Consider the following 21,278-nt stretch of genomic DNA (forward strand, 5'->3'; position numbering starts at 1 on the left):
ATTGACCAGAAAAACACACCTTGAATGTATCTAGCAGCGCATTCTCAATGCAAAGTACAAAAGACCAGTATAAAATGCGATCATAGTGGCTGCAGTAATGTTTGCAGCAAAAGACCATAACAAGGCATCATAAATTGTGCAAAAAGCAGGTCATTTGTAGCTTCAAATTTTTAAATATACAAAAAATTCATCCTGACAATACAGTGTACCTCCACGTAATGAAGGAGCAACTTTCCTAGAAAATTATCCAGCCGTATCAGCTGTGCGAGTCAAGAAATGAGAGTTGAAAAAAAATGTTTATTTGTTTACTATGTTCACTTAAATTTTGTGCGAGCGAATTTCATTCCATTTCTCAAATTTTTGGGCAGTGGTTTGTGAATTGTGCAAAGAGAGTGGCGGCACTGCCCTAGCAGCTGTGGCTCGCCTGCAGTCCGTCTCTGTTTTTTCTTTTTTTTTTTTTCCTTTTGTCCTGTTTTAGTTAATTTTAGTTTATTAGGTTGTATATGTTTGGAGGGGGGGGGGTGGGAGAAACATGTTTTTGGTCTCTTCCTTCGGGGGGATGCAACCTTTTCTTGTCATATCCCCCGTCTCCGTCTCCGACTGCGCTGAGGCCTCATGGCGGAGCTGGCGGCCTCCAACTGGGACCGACCTCGAGGCTCCGGAGGCAGAGCCAGGACTTAGCTGGCCGACTTCGGGGCTGTGGCGGCGTTGTGGTGGCGGCGACCCGACCTCGGAGCCTCGGAGGCTCGGCCGCGGGCCCAGTGGACGACAACGTCGGGAGCTCGCAGGTCACAGGTTGGTGACCTGTTTTTCCGGAGCTCCTGTAACAACAGCTTCGTCCACTGGACTGGAGGGTGGCAGCTTCGACCGCCCCGGGCCGCGGAGTTTGGACCGGCTCGTTCGCGGTGCTCGGATTCAGCCGCGGGATTTACTTACCAGCACCTGGCGGGGTCACAACATCGGAAACCTGGATCGCCTCAACGCAGAGGGAGAACAAGGAGGGACGAGACAAGGACTTTAAGACTTTTGGCTTCCATCACAGTGAGGAGGGCCTGGTGGACTCACTGTGGTGGATGTTAAATCTGTGTTTATTGTGTGTTTTGTTATTTTATTCTATGTTATGCAATGCAAGGCACAAAATTTCAATGACAATAAAGGATACTTGAAATCTCTGTTATCCAAACGGCCATAGTGTGAAGTTGCCGGTATATAGTTTTAAGGATCTGGTGTCAGTTCAAACCAAATAACTAATTTAACTTCCTGAACATAAATTCTGATGGCATCATATATGAATGGGAAGCAGACACAAAAACAAACATCTCAACATGACCCCTGCTTATAATTAATCTGGTGATTCAGGATTCTCAAGCATGGATTATTTTGGCAGTGGAGAGATAGTGACAGGATTAAAAAGTTCCTGAAAACTGCAACCATTTTAAAATGCAAGTACGTTCTTCCATGAATCAATGTAACATCTCAAAGCCAAAAATGTGTGATATTTCAGTCTCATTGTTAACTGGAAGGTACCAGAATGCTACAGTGGGCCCAGAAAATGGTATTAGGTTTACTTTGGGTCAATTCATATCTGATTTTATGGGGCAGTGTACTTGTATGATATTGTATAATTGAAACACAACCTTCACTCACGCTGCTTAAGGGGCTGTCCCACAGTACGAGCTAATTCAAGAGTTCTCCCGTGTTTCCCCTGATTCGAACTCGGAGAATTACGGTAATAGCCGCTCGTAGGTACTCGGGGCTCTCGTGGACATATTTCAACATGTTGAAAAATCTTCACGAATCTTCACGAGCTTACCGCGTTTCCCGAGTACCTGCTGTTAGCGTTACGTGCCGCTAAGAGATGTCCCGAGCTCCGACGTACCCACTACGCACGTTCTACGTGCTTACCACGAGTTTGATTTTTTTTTTAAACTCGGGAGAGCTCTTGAAATAGCTCGTACAGTGGGACAGCCCCTTTAATGGTACAAAGTCAAGGGGTCATGGCAGAGAGAGACACCAGGCTTACTGGATTGTAAAAATGACAGAAGTGAAACACTGCAGTGGGCAACATGACACCATCGATTGCTCTGTTAAGAAGCACCGGCATCTCAATACCCCTGCCCAACATCTTGTTGCTTCATAGGACAAGGTTTTGTCGATGTACGAGACAAAGATGTTACTCCATTTTAATTAGATACTCCCAGCAAACATTTTGAGATGTTTGCTTCGTTACCTCATTTACCCTATGGTTGACTTGTTTATCCCAGTAGTGCAATACAGAGGCATTGATTAGTAAGGGTGTCAAGGGTTATGGGGAGAAGGCAGGAAAATGGGCTTGAGAGGGAAAGATAGATCAGCCATGATTGAATGATGATGGGCTCGATGGCCAAATTCTAGAACTTATGAATGGATGTGTATTAATTTGCAGGATACAGGGATGTGAACAGTGGAATTGGTGGAATATTCCTTTCAACATATTAATTGGATTGCTAAGGAACCACCAGTCCCTTTTGGTAGGTATACATATAGTCTGCTATTATTTCTTGAATTTCTGCAGCTGGTTTTACCCCAGAGCTTAATTGCCAAAACCTTGCTGAGATCAGTGCTACTGAGTTTCTGAGTTTCACATTTGTCACATGCCGCCTAGTGGCTCGACAGAAACATGCTAATTTAGTATATTGCGAAGCTGTTTGATCTAAAATTGCTTTTATTTTAAAATAACCTCTTGAGAATTCAGCCAATTATGACAAGAGTGACCATTCAAAGTGCCATTAATAATCTTGGAATGGACTAGAAATGTTTTCTTGGCACCCATAGGCAGTAGGAAAAAAATGAAATCTAACATTCTTGATTTACATAATTCAAACTTTCATTAGGCCACATGGAGTACTGTTAACATCTCTGGTCATCCTATTGTAAAAATGATATGAAGGCATTGAAGAGGATGCAAACATATTTACATATATTGTAAAGTTATACTCATCTGAAAATGCTAAACATTGAGTAACATAATAAAGGTTCCCTATTTCTTGTGGAGTAGATCATAACTAAAGATCATGATCATCAGGAAATCAGTTAGAAAATTCTGAAGACAGTGGTGAAAATGTGGGATTTGCTTTCATGAGGAGTGGCTGAGGCAGATCTCAGAGGAGAGAATGTGTAGATGAGGTAAGACAGGAGGAGGCCTGACTGGAGCATAAATGTAGGCATGAGCTATGTGATAGTTATCACGTCGTTCCTATTTTATAGTTGGACTTTAAAGCTTTCCATAAAGTTTAATTTTTGGTCTAAATAGAACTACATTTTGTGTTTTTAAAGTCAATAGCATGTGAAGACCTTCATAACAATAGTGTCCATTTTTCTCAGAACCGCAGTATGTAGAAATCTGCTGCTGTGAAAGTCTTTTTTGATAAACTTACCCTGAGCAGTTTGAGATTGGACAAATGTTTTGATGAGCGTGTCAGTGGTCTGGGTGTAGAGAGAGAGTGCATATCGCAATGACTGAAGGTCTGGGCTCTTCTCCAGAAAAGTCTTTTTCAAACCATTTCCGCCAGCATGGAAGTATTGCTGTAATGAAAAAAATATGAATATAAGCAATTGGGTTCATGAACATAGATGTATCCATGGTGTGGTATTCAGGAGTTATTTTAATTCATTTTGAGGGAGTTTTGTTTTGTAAACTAAGTTTGGTTGATAACTTTTTATAAAAATATGAATGATTATCATTTTTATTAAATGAGTTATTTCTGTAAAAGTACAAATCTGTTCCCATATTTTTTTCTCCTTCAACGATATTAATAGACATAAGGACGCAAAGTGTTGGAGTAAAGCTGGTCAGGCAGCATCTCTGGAGAACATGGATAGGTGGCGTTTTGGATCGGAACCCTTCTCCCAAAATACTTATAAACAAATAAACCTATTATTTATCGGTGCCTGCCAATGCCTTGCATGCTCATCATCATACTTTTGCCTCCAAACTTTACAAAGATGATGATATTTTTCTGACTATAGTAATACATTAATGTTAACAGTATTTTCAAGTTGAAACACGATACATTTTATGGAAAATATTCTTGTTCACTACAATATTAATATACAAATATTAATCAATCAATTGAAAACCACAATTACAATTTGACGGAAGCCATCAGTTTGATCAAAACACTAACTAAATCCATCAGATTTTGCAACTGAACCTAATTAAATGCAATTAATGAAGCATAATGTTTATTGGCTTCGTATAAGTGAAAATTGTCCCTAGTGTGTGTAGGGTAGTGTTAATATGTGGCGATCGCTGGTCGGTGCGGACTCGGTGGGCCGAAGGGCCTGTTTCAGTGCTGTATCTCTAAACTAAACTCAAAATGGTTAGTTACATTACGATTAGAAGGGCTTAGATTTTTTTTCTCATCTTTGTCATAGAGGATACATCAAAAATTAGACTGAATTTCTATTATTTACCTTAATTGTGTCTAGTGCCAAATCCATGATAGCGCACTGTTTTGGTGTAAGGCTTCTGGCTTCTTCTCGAACCATGTGATCCTTCAAAAAATATCAAACATTTCATGAACAGATTTCACGTAAATGTGAGGAAAATGCGTATTCTACTGAAGGTGCATAGGAAAAATTTTTTCGAGTTTACTTCCACAAAAGGAACCAAAAACATGAAAACATGCTTTTTGTCTGCTAGTAATTAATTTGCATTGTAACTGGATGGAAGTCTAAAGACTTACGCACCTCTTGCCTGGAGACCATGTATTGGCAGAAATCTAAGCTTGGAAGTCAACAATATGTCATTTTATATAATTACACAAACAATACAGAAAGAAAATAAAGCCACTGATCAAATCTGTTCCTAAGGTAGACAAAAATGTTGGAGACACTCAGCGGGTGAGGCAGCATCTATGGAGCGAAGGAATAGGTGAGGTTTCGGGTCGAGACCCTTCTTCAGACTGATGTGGGGGTGGAGGGAGGTTGGGGGGGGGGGAGGTAAAGAAGAAAATAAGTGGCGGAGACAGTAGGTTGTGGGAGAGCTGGAAAGGGGAGGGGAAGGAGGGAGAAATCAAGGACTACCTGAAATGTTCAATGTTCATACCGCTGGGGTGTAAACAAGCGAAATATGAGGTGCTACTCGTCCAATTTGCGGTGGGACTCACTCTGGCCATGGAGGAGGCCCAGGACAGAAAGGTCAGATTCGGAATGGGAGGGGGAGTTGAAGTGCTGAGCCACCGGGAGATCAGGTTGGTGAATGCGAACCGAGCGGAGATGTTGTGCGAAGCGATCGCCAAGCCTGCGCTTGGTCTCACTGATGTAGAGCAGTTGATACCTAGAGAAGTGGATGCAATAGATGAGGTTGGAGCAGGTGCAGGTGAACCTCAGATGTAGTTGAGGTGGTGGTAAAGTGACAAGTGTAACATTTCCTGCGGTTGCAAGGGAAAGTACTAGGAGAGAGAGTGGTTTGGGTGGGATGGGACAAATTGACCATGGAATTACGGAAAGCAGAAAATTGGAGGAGCAGCACCTCATATTTCGCTTGGGTAGTTTACACCCCAGCGGTATGAACATTGACTTCTCAAATTTCAGGTAGTCCTTGCTTTCTCCTTCCCCTCCCCTTCCCAGCTCTCTCACAGCCCACTGTCTGTGACCTCTTCCTTTCTTCTTCCTGCCCTCCCTCCACCCCCACATCAGTCTAAAGAAGGGTTGTGACCCGAAGCATCACCTATTCCTTCGCTCCATGGATGCTGCCTCACCCGCTGAGTTTCTCCAGCATTTTTGTCTACCTTAGATTTTTCCAGCATCTGTAGTTCTTTCTTAAACAAATCAGCTCAAAGATATGTTAGGTAACATCCTTATTAATAACTATAAAGGTACGCATATAACTGAAACTTTCCTCGTGAACATTTTCCCTATTTAGTTTATTTCCTTCCCGAGGTCCTGCAAAATAGACATTTAATCCTTCCATTTCCATTTGGAGTGAGCGGACGGGTGCTTTTTATGTTATTCAAATTTATATTTGAAACAGATAAATGCATTCAGGTCTACATTGTTGCAACGCTGAGCCATTTTTATCTGATTATCACCACTGAAACTTGAAACAGGCCACAAATAATTTTAAAATTTGGTTCCTATCTGTTGTTGTTCCATTTATCGTCACACCATATGCCAAAAAAACCATATGTACAAACTGCAAAATAACTTTGTATTTTATGAAGAACCAAAAACAAATTCTGTCTTTTTATTTGATAATAGAAAAATAAATGAAACAAAAATATTTTTAGCACATCAAATTACAAAAAAACCAAAAAAAAACAGGTCATGTATTTTCTATGCAGCGTACATTTACTGTTTGTGCAATGGATACAAAAATACCTTCAGCTTTGATAACTGCCCAAGTTCTTTGGCGGCAGTAAAAATCAACTGAGTACCCTGTGCCAGCATGTATTAAAAGGGAAAAAGGCAATTAGAAGCAGGAAACGCCACAGAATCTTGAAAAAAACATTTAACAAAGTGGAATACAAGTTGCACGCTTTTTGCATAGCTTAGATACACCACACGCATGCATAATCAACAAACATAACATTTTAAATCAGAACACATATCAATGAGATTATGGTATTAATACGTTACATAATACTTGAGGTGGTGGCTGATTTCATAATTACCTGAATGTTCCCAGGGTTAAAAGAAATTGGCACACTGAGTCAACTATTTCTCTAGTTTATATCTACCAGATAAATAAAAATCCTGTGTACTACTGACATAAATAGCTTTTGTTTGTGCTTCCCAAAGGGATTACACACCTACAGTGCTAAAAAAACTCTACCTGTTATGCTGATAAATGTACATATTTTATTTACAGAGTAGAAACTAACTGCACTACACGTCATAAATATAGTAATTAATATCCAGCAACTGCCGCAATGTTAGGAAAAGCAAGATAAGTAATTGACTACCTCTTTTACAGAATCAGACAAAGTTATTTCAAAGGTACACAAAAATGCTGGTGAAACTCAGCGGGTGCAGCAGCATCTATGGAGCGAAGGAAATAGGCGACGTTTCAGGCCGAAACCCTTCTTCAGACTGATGGGGGTGGGGGGGAGAAGGAAGGAAAAAGGGAGGAGGAGGAGCCCAAGGCGAGGTGAGTTCTTGCGGATGGGAGGAGACAGCTCGAGGGTTAAGGAAGGGGAGGAGACAGCAAGGGCTAGCAAAACTGGGAGAATTCAACGTTCATGCCATCCGGACGCAAGCAACCCAGGCGGAATATGAGGTGCTGTTCCTCCAATTTCCGGGGTTGCTCACTCAGGACAGAGAGGTCGGATTGGGAATGGGAGGGGGAGTTGAAGTGCTGAGCCACCGGGAGTTCAAGTAGGTTATTGCGGACTGAGCGGAGGTGTTCGGCGAAACGATCGCCCAACCTCCGCTTAGTCTCCCCGATGTAAATCAGCTGACATCTAGAGCAGCGGATGCAGTAGATGAGGTTGGAGGAGATACAGGTGAACCTTTGTCGCACCTGGAACGACTGCTTGGGTCCTTGAATGGAGTCGAGGGGGGAGGTGAAGGGACAGGTGTTGCATTTCTTGCGGTTGCAACGGAAAGTGCCCGGGGAGGGGGTGGTACGGGAGGGAAGGGAAGAATTGACAAGGGAGTTGCGGAGGGAGCGGTCTTTGCGGAAGGCAGACATAGGGGGAGATGGGAAGACGTGGCGAGTGGTGGGGTCACGTTGGAGGTGGCGGAAATGGTGGAGGATTATTTGTTGTATTTGCCGGCTGGTGGGGTGAAAGGTGAGGACTAGGGGGACTCTGCCCTTGTTGCGAGTGCGGGGATGGGGAGAGAGAGCAGTGTTGCGGGGTATGGATGAGACCCTGGTGCGAGCCTCATCTATGGTGGCGGAGGGGAATCCCCGTTCCCTGAAGAACGAGGACATTTCCGATGCCCTGGTGTGGAACGTCTCATCCTGGGAGCAGATGCGGCGTAGGCGGAGGAATTGGGAGTAGGGGATGGAGTCTTTACATGGGGGCAGGGTGGGAAGACATGTAGTCCAGATAGCCATGTGAGTCAGTTGGTTTGTAGTGTATGTCGGTCAGAAGTCTGTCCCCTGCGATGGATATGGTGAGGTCAAGGAATGGTAGGGAAGTGTCGGAAATGGTCCAGGTGTATTGGAGTGCCGGATGGAAGTTGGTGGTGAAGTGGATGAAGTCAGTCAGTTGTGTGTGGGTGCAGGAGGTGGCCCCAAAGCAGTCGTCAATGTAACGGAGGTAGAGGTCGGGGATGGGGCCCTGGTACGTATTGAACAAGGATTGTTCAACGTACCCGACAAAGAGGCAGGCGTAGCTGGGGCCCATGCGTGTGCCCATAGCTACGCCTTCTGTTTGGAGGAAATGGGAGGAGTCAAACGTAAAGTTGTTGAGGGTGAGGACCAACTCCGCTAGGCGGAGGAGGGTGTCAGTGGCTGGGTATAGGTTGCTCCTCTGGTCGAGGAAGAACCGGAGGGCTTTGAGGCCATCCTGGTGGGGGATGGAGGTGTAGAGTGACTGGACATCCATGGTGAAGATGAGGGGGTGAGGGCCTAGAGAGTGGAATGCGCGGAGGCGGCGGAATGTGTCTGAGGTGTCTAGAACATAGGTGGGAAGGGATTTGACCAAGGGGGATAGTATGGAGTCAAGGTATGTGGAGATGAGTTCGGTGGGGCACGAACAAGCAGAGACAATGGGTCTGCCGGGAGAGCCGGGTTTGTGGATTTTGGGGAGAAGGTAAAAACGGGCCGTGCGGGGCTGGGGAACGATGAGGTTGGAAGCTTGGTCGGGCAGGGCGTGATGAAGGGTTTCTGTCCGAAATGTCGCCTATTTCCTTCGCTCCATAGATGATGCTACACCCGCTGAGTTTCTCCAGTATTTTTGTGTACCTTCGATCTTCCAGCATCTGCAGTTCCTTCTTGAACACAAAGTTATTTCAAAATTGTACTGGATACTATTTGAAATAAATATCAGTAAAGAGTCTTGGGAAGCATAGTCATAGCAATAAACTCTCAACGCCAACATTTTAGCCAGGTGTTGACCAAAGCTTAGTAAACTGACGTGTGCTGACCAGATAATACAGCAATTATTATCCTTTTCCTTGGGCGTCAGTTAATGCTATGGTTCAAGACTGTTGTGAATTCCTTGCATTACATGAGAATGTAATTTACTATTATTCAGTGACATTAACAGCATACAGAATAATTGCACTTAATTGTAGTTGCTCTGTACGTTCAAAGAAATATGTGGTCATCAATGATTGAGGAGTTTGTCATTATTTTAGTTAAGGGGACACATTGAAAAATGTTGTTCAATTGCGGCTTCCACGGGGAAGTTCTCCAAGTGGTATTTCTCCAATGCTTTAATCCAGAACCGGGGGGGGGGGGGGCTGGGCCACGAGCCAGGTGGGCCGCAAGCAAAGGCATTGTGACATCATCATCTGGCCAGCGGTTAGATTTGAAAAGAAAGTCAGATTTGTGATAAATTGGAGGAGGGGAGAGAGGGGGAGGGTGGAGGAGGAGGGAGAGAGGGGGGAGGGAGAGAGGGGGGAGGGAGAGAGGGGGGAGGGAGAGGGGGGAGGGGGGAGAGAGAGGGGAGAGAGAGAGGAGAGAGGGGGGGGAGAGAGAGGGGGGGAGAGAGAGGAGTGGGGCGGGGCGGCAGCTCGCGGGGGCCCGAGCGAGGCCCAAAGATCCTATAGCGAGCTGCCGACGATCAGTGTTACAGATGATCGGGCCGGGGAGGAGGTCGTCCCCTGTGATGGGCAGAGGAGAGGGGAGAGAGGGAGGGAGGAGAGGGGAGGAGGTGAGAAGAGGAGGGGGGGGGGGGGGGGGGGAGGGGAGCTGGGCGAGTGAGTGGGCTGCCAAAAGCGGAGAGGGACAGAACCGGCCTGACTCTCTGGAAACCCACAGCTGGAGTGGGCAGACGGGGGAGGGGCGTGGCTTCATAAGCCAACGTAACTCATGGAAAACTGCGCATGCTGAAGTGCTGAAATTGTTATATGGTTATATGCGCCTTGACAGCAGCTGCATTAATCCAGAGCGGCGGGGGGGGAGCGGGGCCTCGAGCGAGGTAGGCCACGAGGAATGGCATTGTGAGGTTAGCAGCTGGACAGCCGTTATATTTTTTTTAAATGTCAGTTTGATGATACATTTTAGCAAATAACTCGTGAAATAATTAACCAAATTTACAGAGGAGTGGATTTTTGAAATCATAAGGAATATGTCTACCAGAATATGCAGCTGGGCAGAGGTCAGATTAAAAAAAAGGTCAGATTGGTCAACAATTTTAATAATAAAGTCGGGGAAATAATTGACCGAAATATGTAAAAATCTTCCCGTTTAAGGCTTTCATCGTTTACCATTCACTGAAAGAATGTACTGATACCTGCGTCTCCTTCGGTTCTATTACACTTAGCTCTTCGGTGTAGTTCAGAAGATTTGGTGTTCCATATAGATCATTGGATAATTCTTAATGAGGGATATTTATTTTTGGACACTCAATACAGTGCCCACCATAATGTTTGGGACATTATAAAAAATGTATAAAATACCCTTTAATAAAATCTGATAATGTGCACTTTAACCACATGTGATTTTTTTCTATTACAAATCTCAAATTGTAGCGTACAGAGGCAAATAAATAAATGATGGGCCATTGTCCCAAAGATTATGGAGGGCACTGTACATTATGGCAGTTTCTAGATAAACTAGTTTTAAGGATTAAAAGTCACATGGAAAGGAATGGCACACTACATTAAGAAGTATGACATTCTTTTAACAAAATAGCTGAAAAAATACACTATCGTGGCCAATCAGAATGGAGGTGGTGCAGTAATTTGCCTTTCAATCAAGGTTGAGACCTGCACTTCAGTAGGGTGACTGAGAATGAATTTATGCAAATAAAAATTAAATCCATTTTACATAACGATCTTCCATTATAGTATTACTTTACTTTAAGTTACGGTAGTTTGTTTAGAGTAAATTGGCTTTGTTTGCTGTACAATGCAGATTGTTAATGGGAAACATATGTCCCAACCCATCTACAATTCATCAGCTAATACTACTCTGCCAACAAACACTCTAAAAAAAAGAATGATATATTTAAAACCTTGATTGTTCACTAATCTATCTAAAGGAAATAAATATTTTGCTTTCCTCTGTCTGGCCTATGCTACCGTTTCATTTTTAACTGCTCATCAAAATGCTTTACATTCCACTTAGCTGTACGAAAGGTAATGCCAGCTTTCCCCGTAATACATACATCTTGAGAACAAATGTTTTAAAAGTTACACAAATCTCAGGCATCTGCTTGGCATGAGCTAGTAGTTTTACAGTGATTTATAGTAATCGTACAAAAGTTTTCATCAGATCTACATTGCTTATAAATTATTGGGGTGGGAGGAATGGAGGGGTTAATTGCGTTCAAGCACTGATTTATTGCTCTGCTCCATCTTGTACTCTTGCTTTTTCTATTGATTAGATGTCAAATAAATCCTCACATGTGTTAGGCTAATGTAACAGATTATACACTGGGTGTCCTCAGAGGCCTTCAAGATATCATGTGGTGGCCTAGGTTAAAAACTACAAGGTAAATAATTTCCGACAATGCCATTTGATATTTGCAAACATTTCAAGTCTCCATATCTTCAATTGCTCATTTCAATAAACAATAATAAAGCTCTGCCACCACTGTTTGAGTGTTCTATAACCATATTTGGAAATAAATTGCCATTTGTGAATCATTACTGTGTTTAAATGCAACCAAACCCAGCGTTTGATAACCACAATTGGGTTTAAATCGATTGGGTCTCATTTCCCACAATGTCTCAAGGGGAATTGAGGCAGTGACCCTTCCTAATAGTACTCTTGTACATCAGAAGGAATTTAGTGGTTCCGTATGTCAACTGCTTGAAGGAAATTAGGGATGGATGCTGAATTGACAGCAACACCCACAATCCTTAAAATCAAAAGTTAAAAAGAGAAAATAACAATGAACACCAATCTTCAAACACGTCAGGCCAAACAACTGGCTTATATGTGTTCTGCCATAAAATTAATTTAAAATGTAAATATGGTCATTTTTTACGAACAAACTCATCAAACTACTGAGTAAATAAGAGCCTGGAATTGATCTGTAAATACAGCAATTTTACATCTGACCGGCAGAGGGAGAAGCAATTCATTAGTTGGCTTTCAGGTTTATTGGCTTTTTGTAAACCACTCATAACTAGAGTCAACAATCACTCCATTAGGATACGGTGTTCTAGAAACCACTAAATGAAAGACAGTGGATATAAAGACAATGCACATACGTCAGGCTGCTGTGTATAGACTACAGCTCGGCGTTAAAATACCATCATCCCCTCCAAGCTACTTACTAAGCTCACGGAACGATCTCTGCATAACTCTCTGGAACTGGATCCTCGACTTCCTCATCAACAGACCACAGTCTGTTCGAATTGGCAAAAACACCTCTTCCTCAATAACAATCAGTACGAGAGCACCTCAAGGCTGTGTGCTCAGCTCCCTGCTCTACTCACCCTACACTCACGACTGTGTAGCCGGACACAATGCAAACTCTACAAGTTCACCGACGACAACACCATTGTTGGACAAATTACAGATGGTGATGAGTCAGAGTATAGAAGTGAGATCGATTGACTGACCAAATGGTGCCAACACAACAACCTGGCTCTCAATGTCTGCAAGACCAAGGAACGGATTGTGGACTTTGGAAGAGGAAGGATGAGGACCCACAAACCTGTCTATATCGACGGGACAATGGTGGAGAGAGTCAATAGCTCCAAATTCCTGGGCATGCATATTTGTGAAGATCTTTCCCGGACCCAGCACACTGATGCAATTATAAAGAAAGCACATCTACGCCTCTACTTCCTGAGAAAATTGCGGAGATTCGATATGTCAGAGAGGATTCTCTTAAACCTCTACAGGTGTAGAGTAGAGAGGATATTGACTGGTTGCATCACGGCCTGGTTCGGCAACCTGAATGCCCAGGAGCGAAGAAGACTGCAAAAAAGTTGTGAACACTGCCCAGTCCATCACAGGTTCTGACCTCCGCACTGTCAAAGGGATTTACCAAAGTCGCTGCCTCAAAAAGGAAACCAGCATCATCAGAGACCCACAACGCCCTGGCCACACACTCATTTTACCCCTGCCATAGGGAAGAAGGTACAGGAGCCTGAAAACTGTAACGTCAAGGTATAGGAACAGCTTCTTCCCTACAGCCATTAAGTTATTAAACAGTACAACCTCCAAATAAACTCTGAACTACATAGATATTATTGTTATTATTGCACTATAATTGTTTTTATGTGCATATGTGTGCATTTAAAGTTTGCACTTCAGGGACACAAACAGCGCGGGCAAAGTGTTCACTTGCTGGATACCACACTAACTTAAAGTCACAGCCATTAAATTTAAATACTGCCAAAATAGGAGCAACAAACTTATTTTCTTTAGCAGATTACCTGACCAAATCAATACCTACTATGTTAAACTTTGAGTTGACAAAATGGTAGTGGTTTGGGTTCAGGTTTCAGATTATCAAATGATTTTAATGATAGCAAATATCAGAAAGTGACTATTTCCCGCAAGACATTTGCCACATTGATGGAGTTGGCTGAATGACTATTTGGGACATATGACAATAAATCACTTGACTCTTGAAGTTTAAATCACACCATAGCACAAAGAGAATTTAAATGTCACTATGTCCGTAAAATCTTGAATAAAAAGGCTGTAGCAGTAATAATAAATCTTGAACTACCAGATTGTAACAACAAATAGCCATTGAAGCCACTGATGTTTTTAGGGAATTTTGCTCCCATCCGTATCCTGTCTGGCCCATTTGTGAATGGTTTATTTGTTGTTAATTCTTAACTGCTTTCTAAAATGGCCAGCAAAACATTCATTTCTGATGCAATTAGAGGTGAGCAATGCTGAGTTTGCCAGCAACATGCACAGTCCATAAAGGAAAAGAAAATTAAATGTTAAAGTAGCTGCTGGACAAATACCAAATTCAATGCTTTTTTTTCCTACATCAGCAACAATACTTGTAAAAAACCCCATTGCTGGCAATAGATTGTTGAATAATGAATTGAAAGGAATGCGCTACCGTATGGTGGAAAGGGAATATAGATGCCAGTTTGAATCAGGAAAACCTGGAAATATCAGAAAACTGGAAATCAAGTTGAATTCCATGCCAAAACCTGACTGGTAGAAAGTGACTGTGTCCCGCAAGACAGTTGCCACATTGATGGAGTTGGCTGAACGGAAAGAGAGCTCATGATCAGAACAAGATTGGTTGGAAGATAACTGCTGGGACAAGAAGACATAATGAGGGTGGGGATTTCAGGAAACAGATGCTTGGAAGGATGGTGGAGATGGCACGATAGGGCAAAAAGAGACTGCATGTGAGGGTATGAAATTATGGTGTGGGACGTCAGGGGTTTGAGGGATGGAAATAAATCCTATGGAAAGGAAAGGATCTGCCAAGAAAAAAATTGAAGAGGGCAGAAAAGAGATGCCGGAGGAGCAAAAGGAATAGAAAAGCTAAAATATGGTAGATGCTGATCCTCAAGGTAGGTATGAAGGATGGATTTCTAACAAAAGAACATAATAATGTAACAAAATACATTTATTGAGGGTCAACTCAGAACATGCATAAAAGGTGACACCATATTTTATGCACTGTTGTTAAAACCACACCGACCAACAATGTCCCTCCTACACTAGTCCCGCTTGCCTGTGCTTGGCCCAAATCTCTCCAAACCTGTCCTATCCATGTATTCTTAAACGATGGCCTCAACGACCTCTTCTGGCAGCTTCTGGCAGCTTGTTTCATATACCCACCACCCTTTGTATGAAAAAGTTACCCCTCGGATTCTTATCTTTTCCCCTTTACCTTGAACCTATATCCTCTGGTCCTCGATTCCCCTACTCTGAGCAATAGACTCTGTGCATCTACCCAATCTATTCCTCTCATGATTTTGTACATCTCTATAAGATCACCCCTCATCCTCCTGCACTCCAAGTAATAGCGACTCAGCCTCTCCCTGCAGCTCACACCCTCTAGTTCTGGCCACATCCTCGTAAATCTTTTCTGAACCGTTTCAAGCTTGACAATTTCTTTGTACTACAGTGAGAGATGCACACAGTGGGGGTAAGAGATGACGGGTAAGATTAGTTGATGTTCACAGTATTCATGGTGAGAGATCAATTCGTCATCAACTGATCACAGGTTGCACTTCTAGTACGCAAGCAGTGCTGGCAAAGTGTTCACTTGCTGGATCCCACCCTAATTTAAAGTCACAGCAAATAAATTTAAATACTGCCAAAATATGAGCAATATACCTATTTTCTTCAGCAGATTACCTGACCAAATCAATGCCTGCTATGTTAAACTTTGAGTTGGCAAAATAATAGTGGTTTGGGTTCAGGTTTCAGATCATTAAAATTTTTTAATAATATGGCAAATATCAGTCCTCTATGAATGAGGGCAAGCTCCCATGAAGTTCTTAAACTTAAAATTGTTCATGATATTCACGCACAATCTGAGATTCAGTCTTTAAAACATATTTTGTTCCTCTTTCTGAATTGCCACTTTAATAAAGCAGAGATTATAATTTTTAATCAGGCAATTATATGCACATTGTCTAGGATATCAGGACAAAATAAGGTATATTTAATGAAAAAATTAACTTGATTTTCTTATCGATTTATAGGGCAAAAATTTGATTCAAGTGATCCTCTACTTGTTAACAATTTTTAATTTGGTATCGTAGATAAGTGATCATCTATCTTTTTTTTTCTTGATTTATTAACATAATTAATATAGATCATTATATAAAGTACTATAATTAATCAACTGGGAACAAATAGACAAAAGGGCAAGCAGGTCAGCTTGCAAATGAATCAGCTAATTTATTTCAATGAGATTTTCTGGTCATCTTTCCAGAAAATGTAATTGTGATAGGACTATTTGATTATCATGCCATTGTGCGCATATCAACATCTTTCTTGAGATGTGAAATTAAAATTAAAAGCCCTACTGATTGAAAACATATTGCTTCAAAGTCCCCCTGATTGAAAAAGAGTTGTTCTGAACATTGGCAAAATGACATAGGTAGACGGGATGAGGTCCTTTTGAGAGTTAGGCAAAAGGTTAAAGGACCTCGAGGGTAGCAATCTCTGGATTATTCCCAGTGCCATGTGTGAGTGAGGGTAGGAATAGGAAGAAAGGACAGTTGAATGCTTGGCTGAAGAGTTCATGCAGGGAGCAGGGATTCAGATTTTTAGATAATTAAGGTCTCTTCTGGGGCAGGTGTGACCTCTGCAAGAAAGATGGGTTGCACCTGAATTGGAGAAGAAATAATATCCTGGCAGGCAGATTTGCTTGTGCTACCAAGGAGGGTGTAACTAGATTGGCATGGGGGAGGGATCCAAATTATCAATAAAACAGATGAGAGGCTGGAAGCTGAAAGATAAGTCATTGACAGCAGGTTCATTAGACAAGACAGGCAGGAATGAGGCAAGCGTGTTGGATTAAATTGCAATTATTTCCATGCAAAGCGGCCTGACAGGTAAGGCAAATGAACTCAGAGCATGGAACTATGATATTATAACCATTACAGAAACATGGCTAAGAGAGGGAGAGGACTGGCAGCTTAATTTTCCAGGATACGGATGTAAGAGGCAGGATAGAGGTGGAAGAAAGAAGGAGAGTTGCATGTAGGTTTATTATTGTCAGGTGAAAAAGCTGTATGTGGAACGAACTGCCAGCGGAATTGGTTGAGACAAATACAATAATAACATTTAAAACATTTGGATAGGTACATAAATGGGAAAGATTTAGAGAGTTATAGGATCAAACAAGGGCAAATGGATCTAGCTTTGATGGGCATCTTGGGACATAAGAGACTGCAGATACCAAAAATGTGCTGATGGAGCTTAGCGGGACAAGCAGCATCTGTGCAAGACAATGGATAAGACGACTTTAGGATTATGCTTATGTCTGGTGATAGCCTTGCTGAGCTGCATGCAAAAATTGTGTTTCACCACACCTTGATATATGTGATAAAGAAACCATTGAATCATTTTCAGATCGGGTCCCTTCTTTAGACTGATGAAGTAGGTGACGAGGCTCTCTCTTTTCCAGATTTCTCTTCCCCACTTCTGTCTGCAGGATCCAGAACAGAAACATCATCTGTCAGTTTCCCTCCCCAGATGCTGCCTGGCCGGCAGCTTGTTTTTTTTGTCTCGGAAACCCACGTTGATATTAAGAATTCCAGCTAAGATGTGCATTACTTTATTGCCTCAGTGCCAGATCTGACCATTTTCTGCAGATTAATTTAGTTTAGTTTAGAGAAACAGCGCATAAACAGACCCTTCGGCCCACCGAACCGCGCTGACCAGCAATCCCCGCACAATAACACTACCCTACACACACGAGGGACAATTTACACTTATACCAAGCCAATTAACCTATATACCTGTACGTCTTTGGAGTGTGGGAGGAAATCAAAGATCTAGGAGAAAACTCACAAAGGGCTCCGTACAGACAGCAAGCACCCTTAAGGGCCTGTCCCACTAGGCGATTTTTCAGGCGACTGCAGGTGACTGTCAAGTTGCCGGCAGTCGCCTGAAAAACCGGCAACTGGAACTGCAACTGTCAGAGTGGAACACACACACACACATCGCTTCCTTCACCAGCTCGATATGCAGGCGGGGGACAGGGCAAGCGGGGGGAGCGCTGTCTGAGTGAAATTCACATGGTGCAAAGCCAAGGTGATACAGACACAAACTGCGAGGAAAAGGAAGGTTGGTGCTGTAATTAAGATGGCTAAAGCACAGTGTACGCTCAGTCCTTTTAAAGAGGAGGGGGGACAAGGGGGGAGAAGGGGGGAGAAGGGGGGAAGGAGTGGAGACAACTTTTAAGAAGCCAGAGATACATGGCTGTGAAGCTCGGCGGACATTAACATTACCGGTCGGTTGTCCTTGGTTCTGAAAACTACTGCTTATGTTTTTTTTCCCAATGAGCCAATGAAATTCACCGGTCAGCACCAGCTACAACCTACAAGCTTCGACCTTCTGGCAAACCACTAGGACCTCATGGCGACGCACTGACAGCACGAGAATTCTCGCTACTCTCCATGGCGGCTTCATTCTAGTCGCCACTAATTTTGACATGTTGAAAAATTCACAGCGACCATAATGAGGCCGCGACAAGTTCCCAGAATGCGGGAACTCCTCACGACCATGAAGGCGACTCCCCAGCAACCACCCGCGACCATGTGGCGACTGCATGGTCTCCTGCAGTCACCTAAAATGTCTCTACCGCTGCGCCACCGTGCCCAAGGGTGTGAACAAGGGCTAGAGATGAAAAGGAGGATGGACAATCTCAGCTTTGCTCACAGATAAGATATGATTGGATGCTAATGGGAAAAAAAATGATCTTGGATATTTGCCCATACAATATCTTGACTGGGCTAGTACATCTATTCTTCCACTCTGCTGTGATTAACACTGGAATCATAACATGCACAGCCATTGTGCTATTTTTCCACAATTTTTAAACTGGACTAATCTTTGTAGAAAATTAATTGTAAAGAATAGCACAAGCAAGTACCGCAACAGGCACTTGGTCTTCTGGATCAACAGTCCAATTAAAATGAAGCTATTTATTCAAAAACTATTAACTACTTCAATGTAATTAAATTGAAAACAGTAATTGAAAATTACCTGGTGTGTTTGATACCTTGACCCATTAAAAAATAAATTATATTCAAGGTGCAACCTAAAACAAACATCAATATGCCACATTAAATATATTTGATAAATGTATCAAATAAATAGGCTTGAGGATGCAAAGTTTTCAGTTTCATTTGTGAAATGTTAGGAGGATGTAGAACAGGACTGGTTTGCACTAATGATCACAGTGGAACAATCTGTTTTATTGAGGCTTGGCTCATTCTTCCTGCTTGCACTGTTTGATTGTTGTAATAACAGCTGGTCATAGAATCTTGCACGGAAATTAATCTTTCAGCATGAACAAGTTTCATAATCTGGTCCATGACTGCTGATCATTAGGAAATGGGAAATTATGAAAACTAGTAATAGTTGAGAATGTAGGAAGGAAGACTTTCGTTATATATAATTTTGAAAAGCTGACAAACCTTTACGAATATGATAGTGAATTCATAATAAATCGATTTTTGCAATCAATCGTGCTAGTAATTCCACTGTGCATCATTTTTATGCACTCTGATAGAATTTTATCTAAAACATTATCAACTTCATAAATGTATGTTTTCAAAATTTAAAGCTGATGAGCGAGTGTATGACGGCACTGGGCCTCTACGTGCTGGAGTTTAGAAGGATGTGGGGGGACCTCACTGAAACTTACTGAATAGTGAAAAGCCTGGATAGAGTGGATGTGGAGAGGATGTTTCCACTAGTGGGAGAGTCTAGGACCAGAGATCCAACCCTCAGAAGGACATTCCTTTAGGAAAAAGTTGAGGAGGAATTTCTTTAGTCAGAGAGTGGCGAATCTGTAGAATTAGCAATGATTGAATGGCGGAGTAGACTTGATGGGCCGAATGGCCTAATTCTGCTCACATTATAGTTTACTGACCTTCTACAGGTGAACAGTAGAGAGCACACTTACAGCGTTGCATCACAGCATAGTTCAGTAACTTACAATATCCAGGTGCACAGGAGGCTGCAGAAAGTGAGGGATATTCCCAGTCCACAGCAGGTATTGACCTACCCCACCATCGAAAGGATCTACAGGAAGCGCTGCCTCAAAAATCAGCTAATATCAGCTACTCATACTCTCATCTCACCGCTACCATGAGATAGAAGGTACCCTGAGAATCGTGACCTCCAGATTGAAGAGTAGCTTCTTCCCAGGAATCATCAGGCTCTTGAACCACATAGCATAACCCCAACTGCCATTCTACCTCAACAATGATCTATAGTGAACTTTGTTTTTGATTTCACCGTTTACTTTGGTTTTGCACTGTTGGTCTGGTCACCTAATATTACAGATGATTGATTTATTGAATGATTGATTATTGTCGTTTTATTTGTTATGTTGTTATATTAATGGATCTGTAAATCTGCAGCATGTAAGAATTTCATTGTTCCATTTCGAAGCATATGATAATTAAACCCTCTTAGTCTATGCTTCTACACTCAGAGACCACTAAGATTTTGCAGACACCAATCGTCATTATTTGCGCATGTCTCTTCTGCCAGAACAGGACATATCTGGCTTGGTGGTAAAAGTCTGTCACTGCCTGTTCCTACCAAGGCCTCTGCCAGATGTCTGAGAGTGAGGGCTTAACTACATTCATCTTCAATGGAATGTTAATCCAAGTTCCTTCCCTGACCAGTGCCCTGACCACTGGATTCCAGTTCCAATGACAGCAACACAGAGGTGCCCATTACTGCACTCCGTCCATCACAAACAGATCCAAAATCACCAGACTAAATATGATAACTCCTGCTAGGAACTTCCATTTTCCGAGCTCCTGCTGTGGCTGCAGGGCCAAATTCATAGGACATATGGAATGTTTTGTGTATAAACTCTAGGCATCACAATTCCAAAGCAAAGGACCTGTACCTGTTACCTGCATTAGAATGGCCATTGCCCAAAGCCCTCAATCAAACTTGCAGAAGCCAATTAGAAACATAGAAAATATGTGCAGGAGGAGGCCATTTGGCCCTTCGAGCCAGCATCACCATTCATTATGATCATGGCTGAGCATCCCCATTCAATAACCCGTGCCTGCCTTCTCCCCATATCCCTTGATTCCACTAGCCCCTAGAGCTCTATCTAACTCTCTCTTAAATCCATCCACTGATTTGACCTCCACTGCCCTCTGTGGCAGGGAATTCCACAAATTCACAACACTCTGGGTGAAAAAGTTTTTTCTCACCTCAGTCTTAAATGGCCTCCCCTTTATTCTAAGACTGTGGCCCCTGTTTCTGGACTGGCCCAACATTGGGAACATTTTACCTGCATCTAGCTTGTCCAGTCCTTTTATAATTTTATATGTTTCTATAAGATTCCCCCTCATCCTTCTAAACTCCAGTGAATACAAGCCGAGTCTTTTCAATCTTTCCTCATATGACAGTCCCGCCATCCCAGGGATCAATCTCGTGAACCTATGCTGCACTGCCTCAATCACAAGGATGTCCTTTCTCAAATTAGGAGACCAAAACTGTACACAATACTCCAGATATGATC

At 42.5% G+C, this 21,278-nt stretch overlaps 1 protein-coding gene across 1 annotated transcript in view; it reads right to left on the reverse strand.

The window, feature by feature from the left end:
* Nucleotides 1–21,278, reverse strand: part of unc13b (unc-13 homolog B) — a 404,018-nt gene that overhangs the window by 14,029 nt on the left and 368,711 nt on the right. Inside the window, exons 39-41 of the mRNA XM_033037251.1 lie at nucleotides 6,364–6,420; nucleotides 4,456–4,536; nucleotides 3,417–3,564 (exon numbers count right to left, since the gene is read on the reverse strand). Of these exons, the coding sequence (XP_032893142.1) occupies nucleotides 3,417–3,564; nucleotides 4,456–4,536; nucleotides 6,364–6,420 (286 nt within the window). The remainder of the gene's footprint in view (nucleotides 1–3,416; nucleotides 3,565–4,455; nucleotides 4,537–6,363; nucleotides 6,421–21,278) is intronic.

Source organism: Amblyraja radiata, chromosome 1 (genome assembly GCF_010909765.2).
Source record: "Amblyraja radiata isolate CabotCenter1 chromosome 1, sAmbRad1.1.pri, whole genome shotgun sequence".
Lineage (NCBI taxonomy): Eukaryota > Metazoa > Chordata > Chondrichthyes > Rajiformes > Rajidae > Amblyraja > Amblyraja radiata.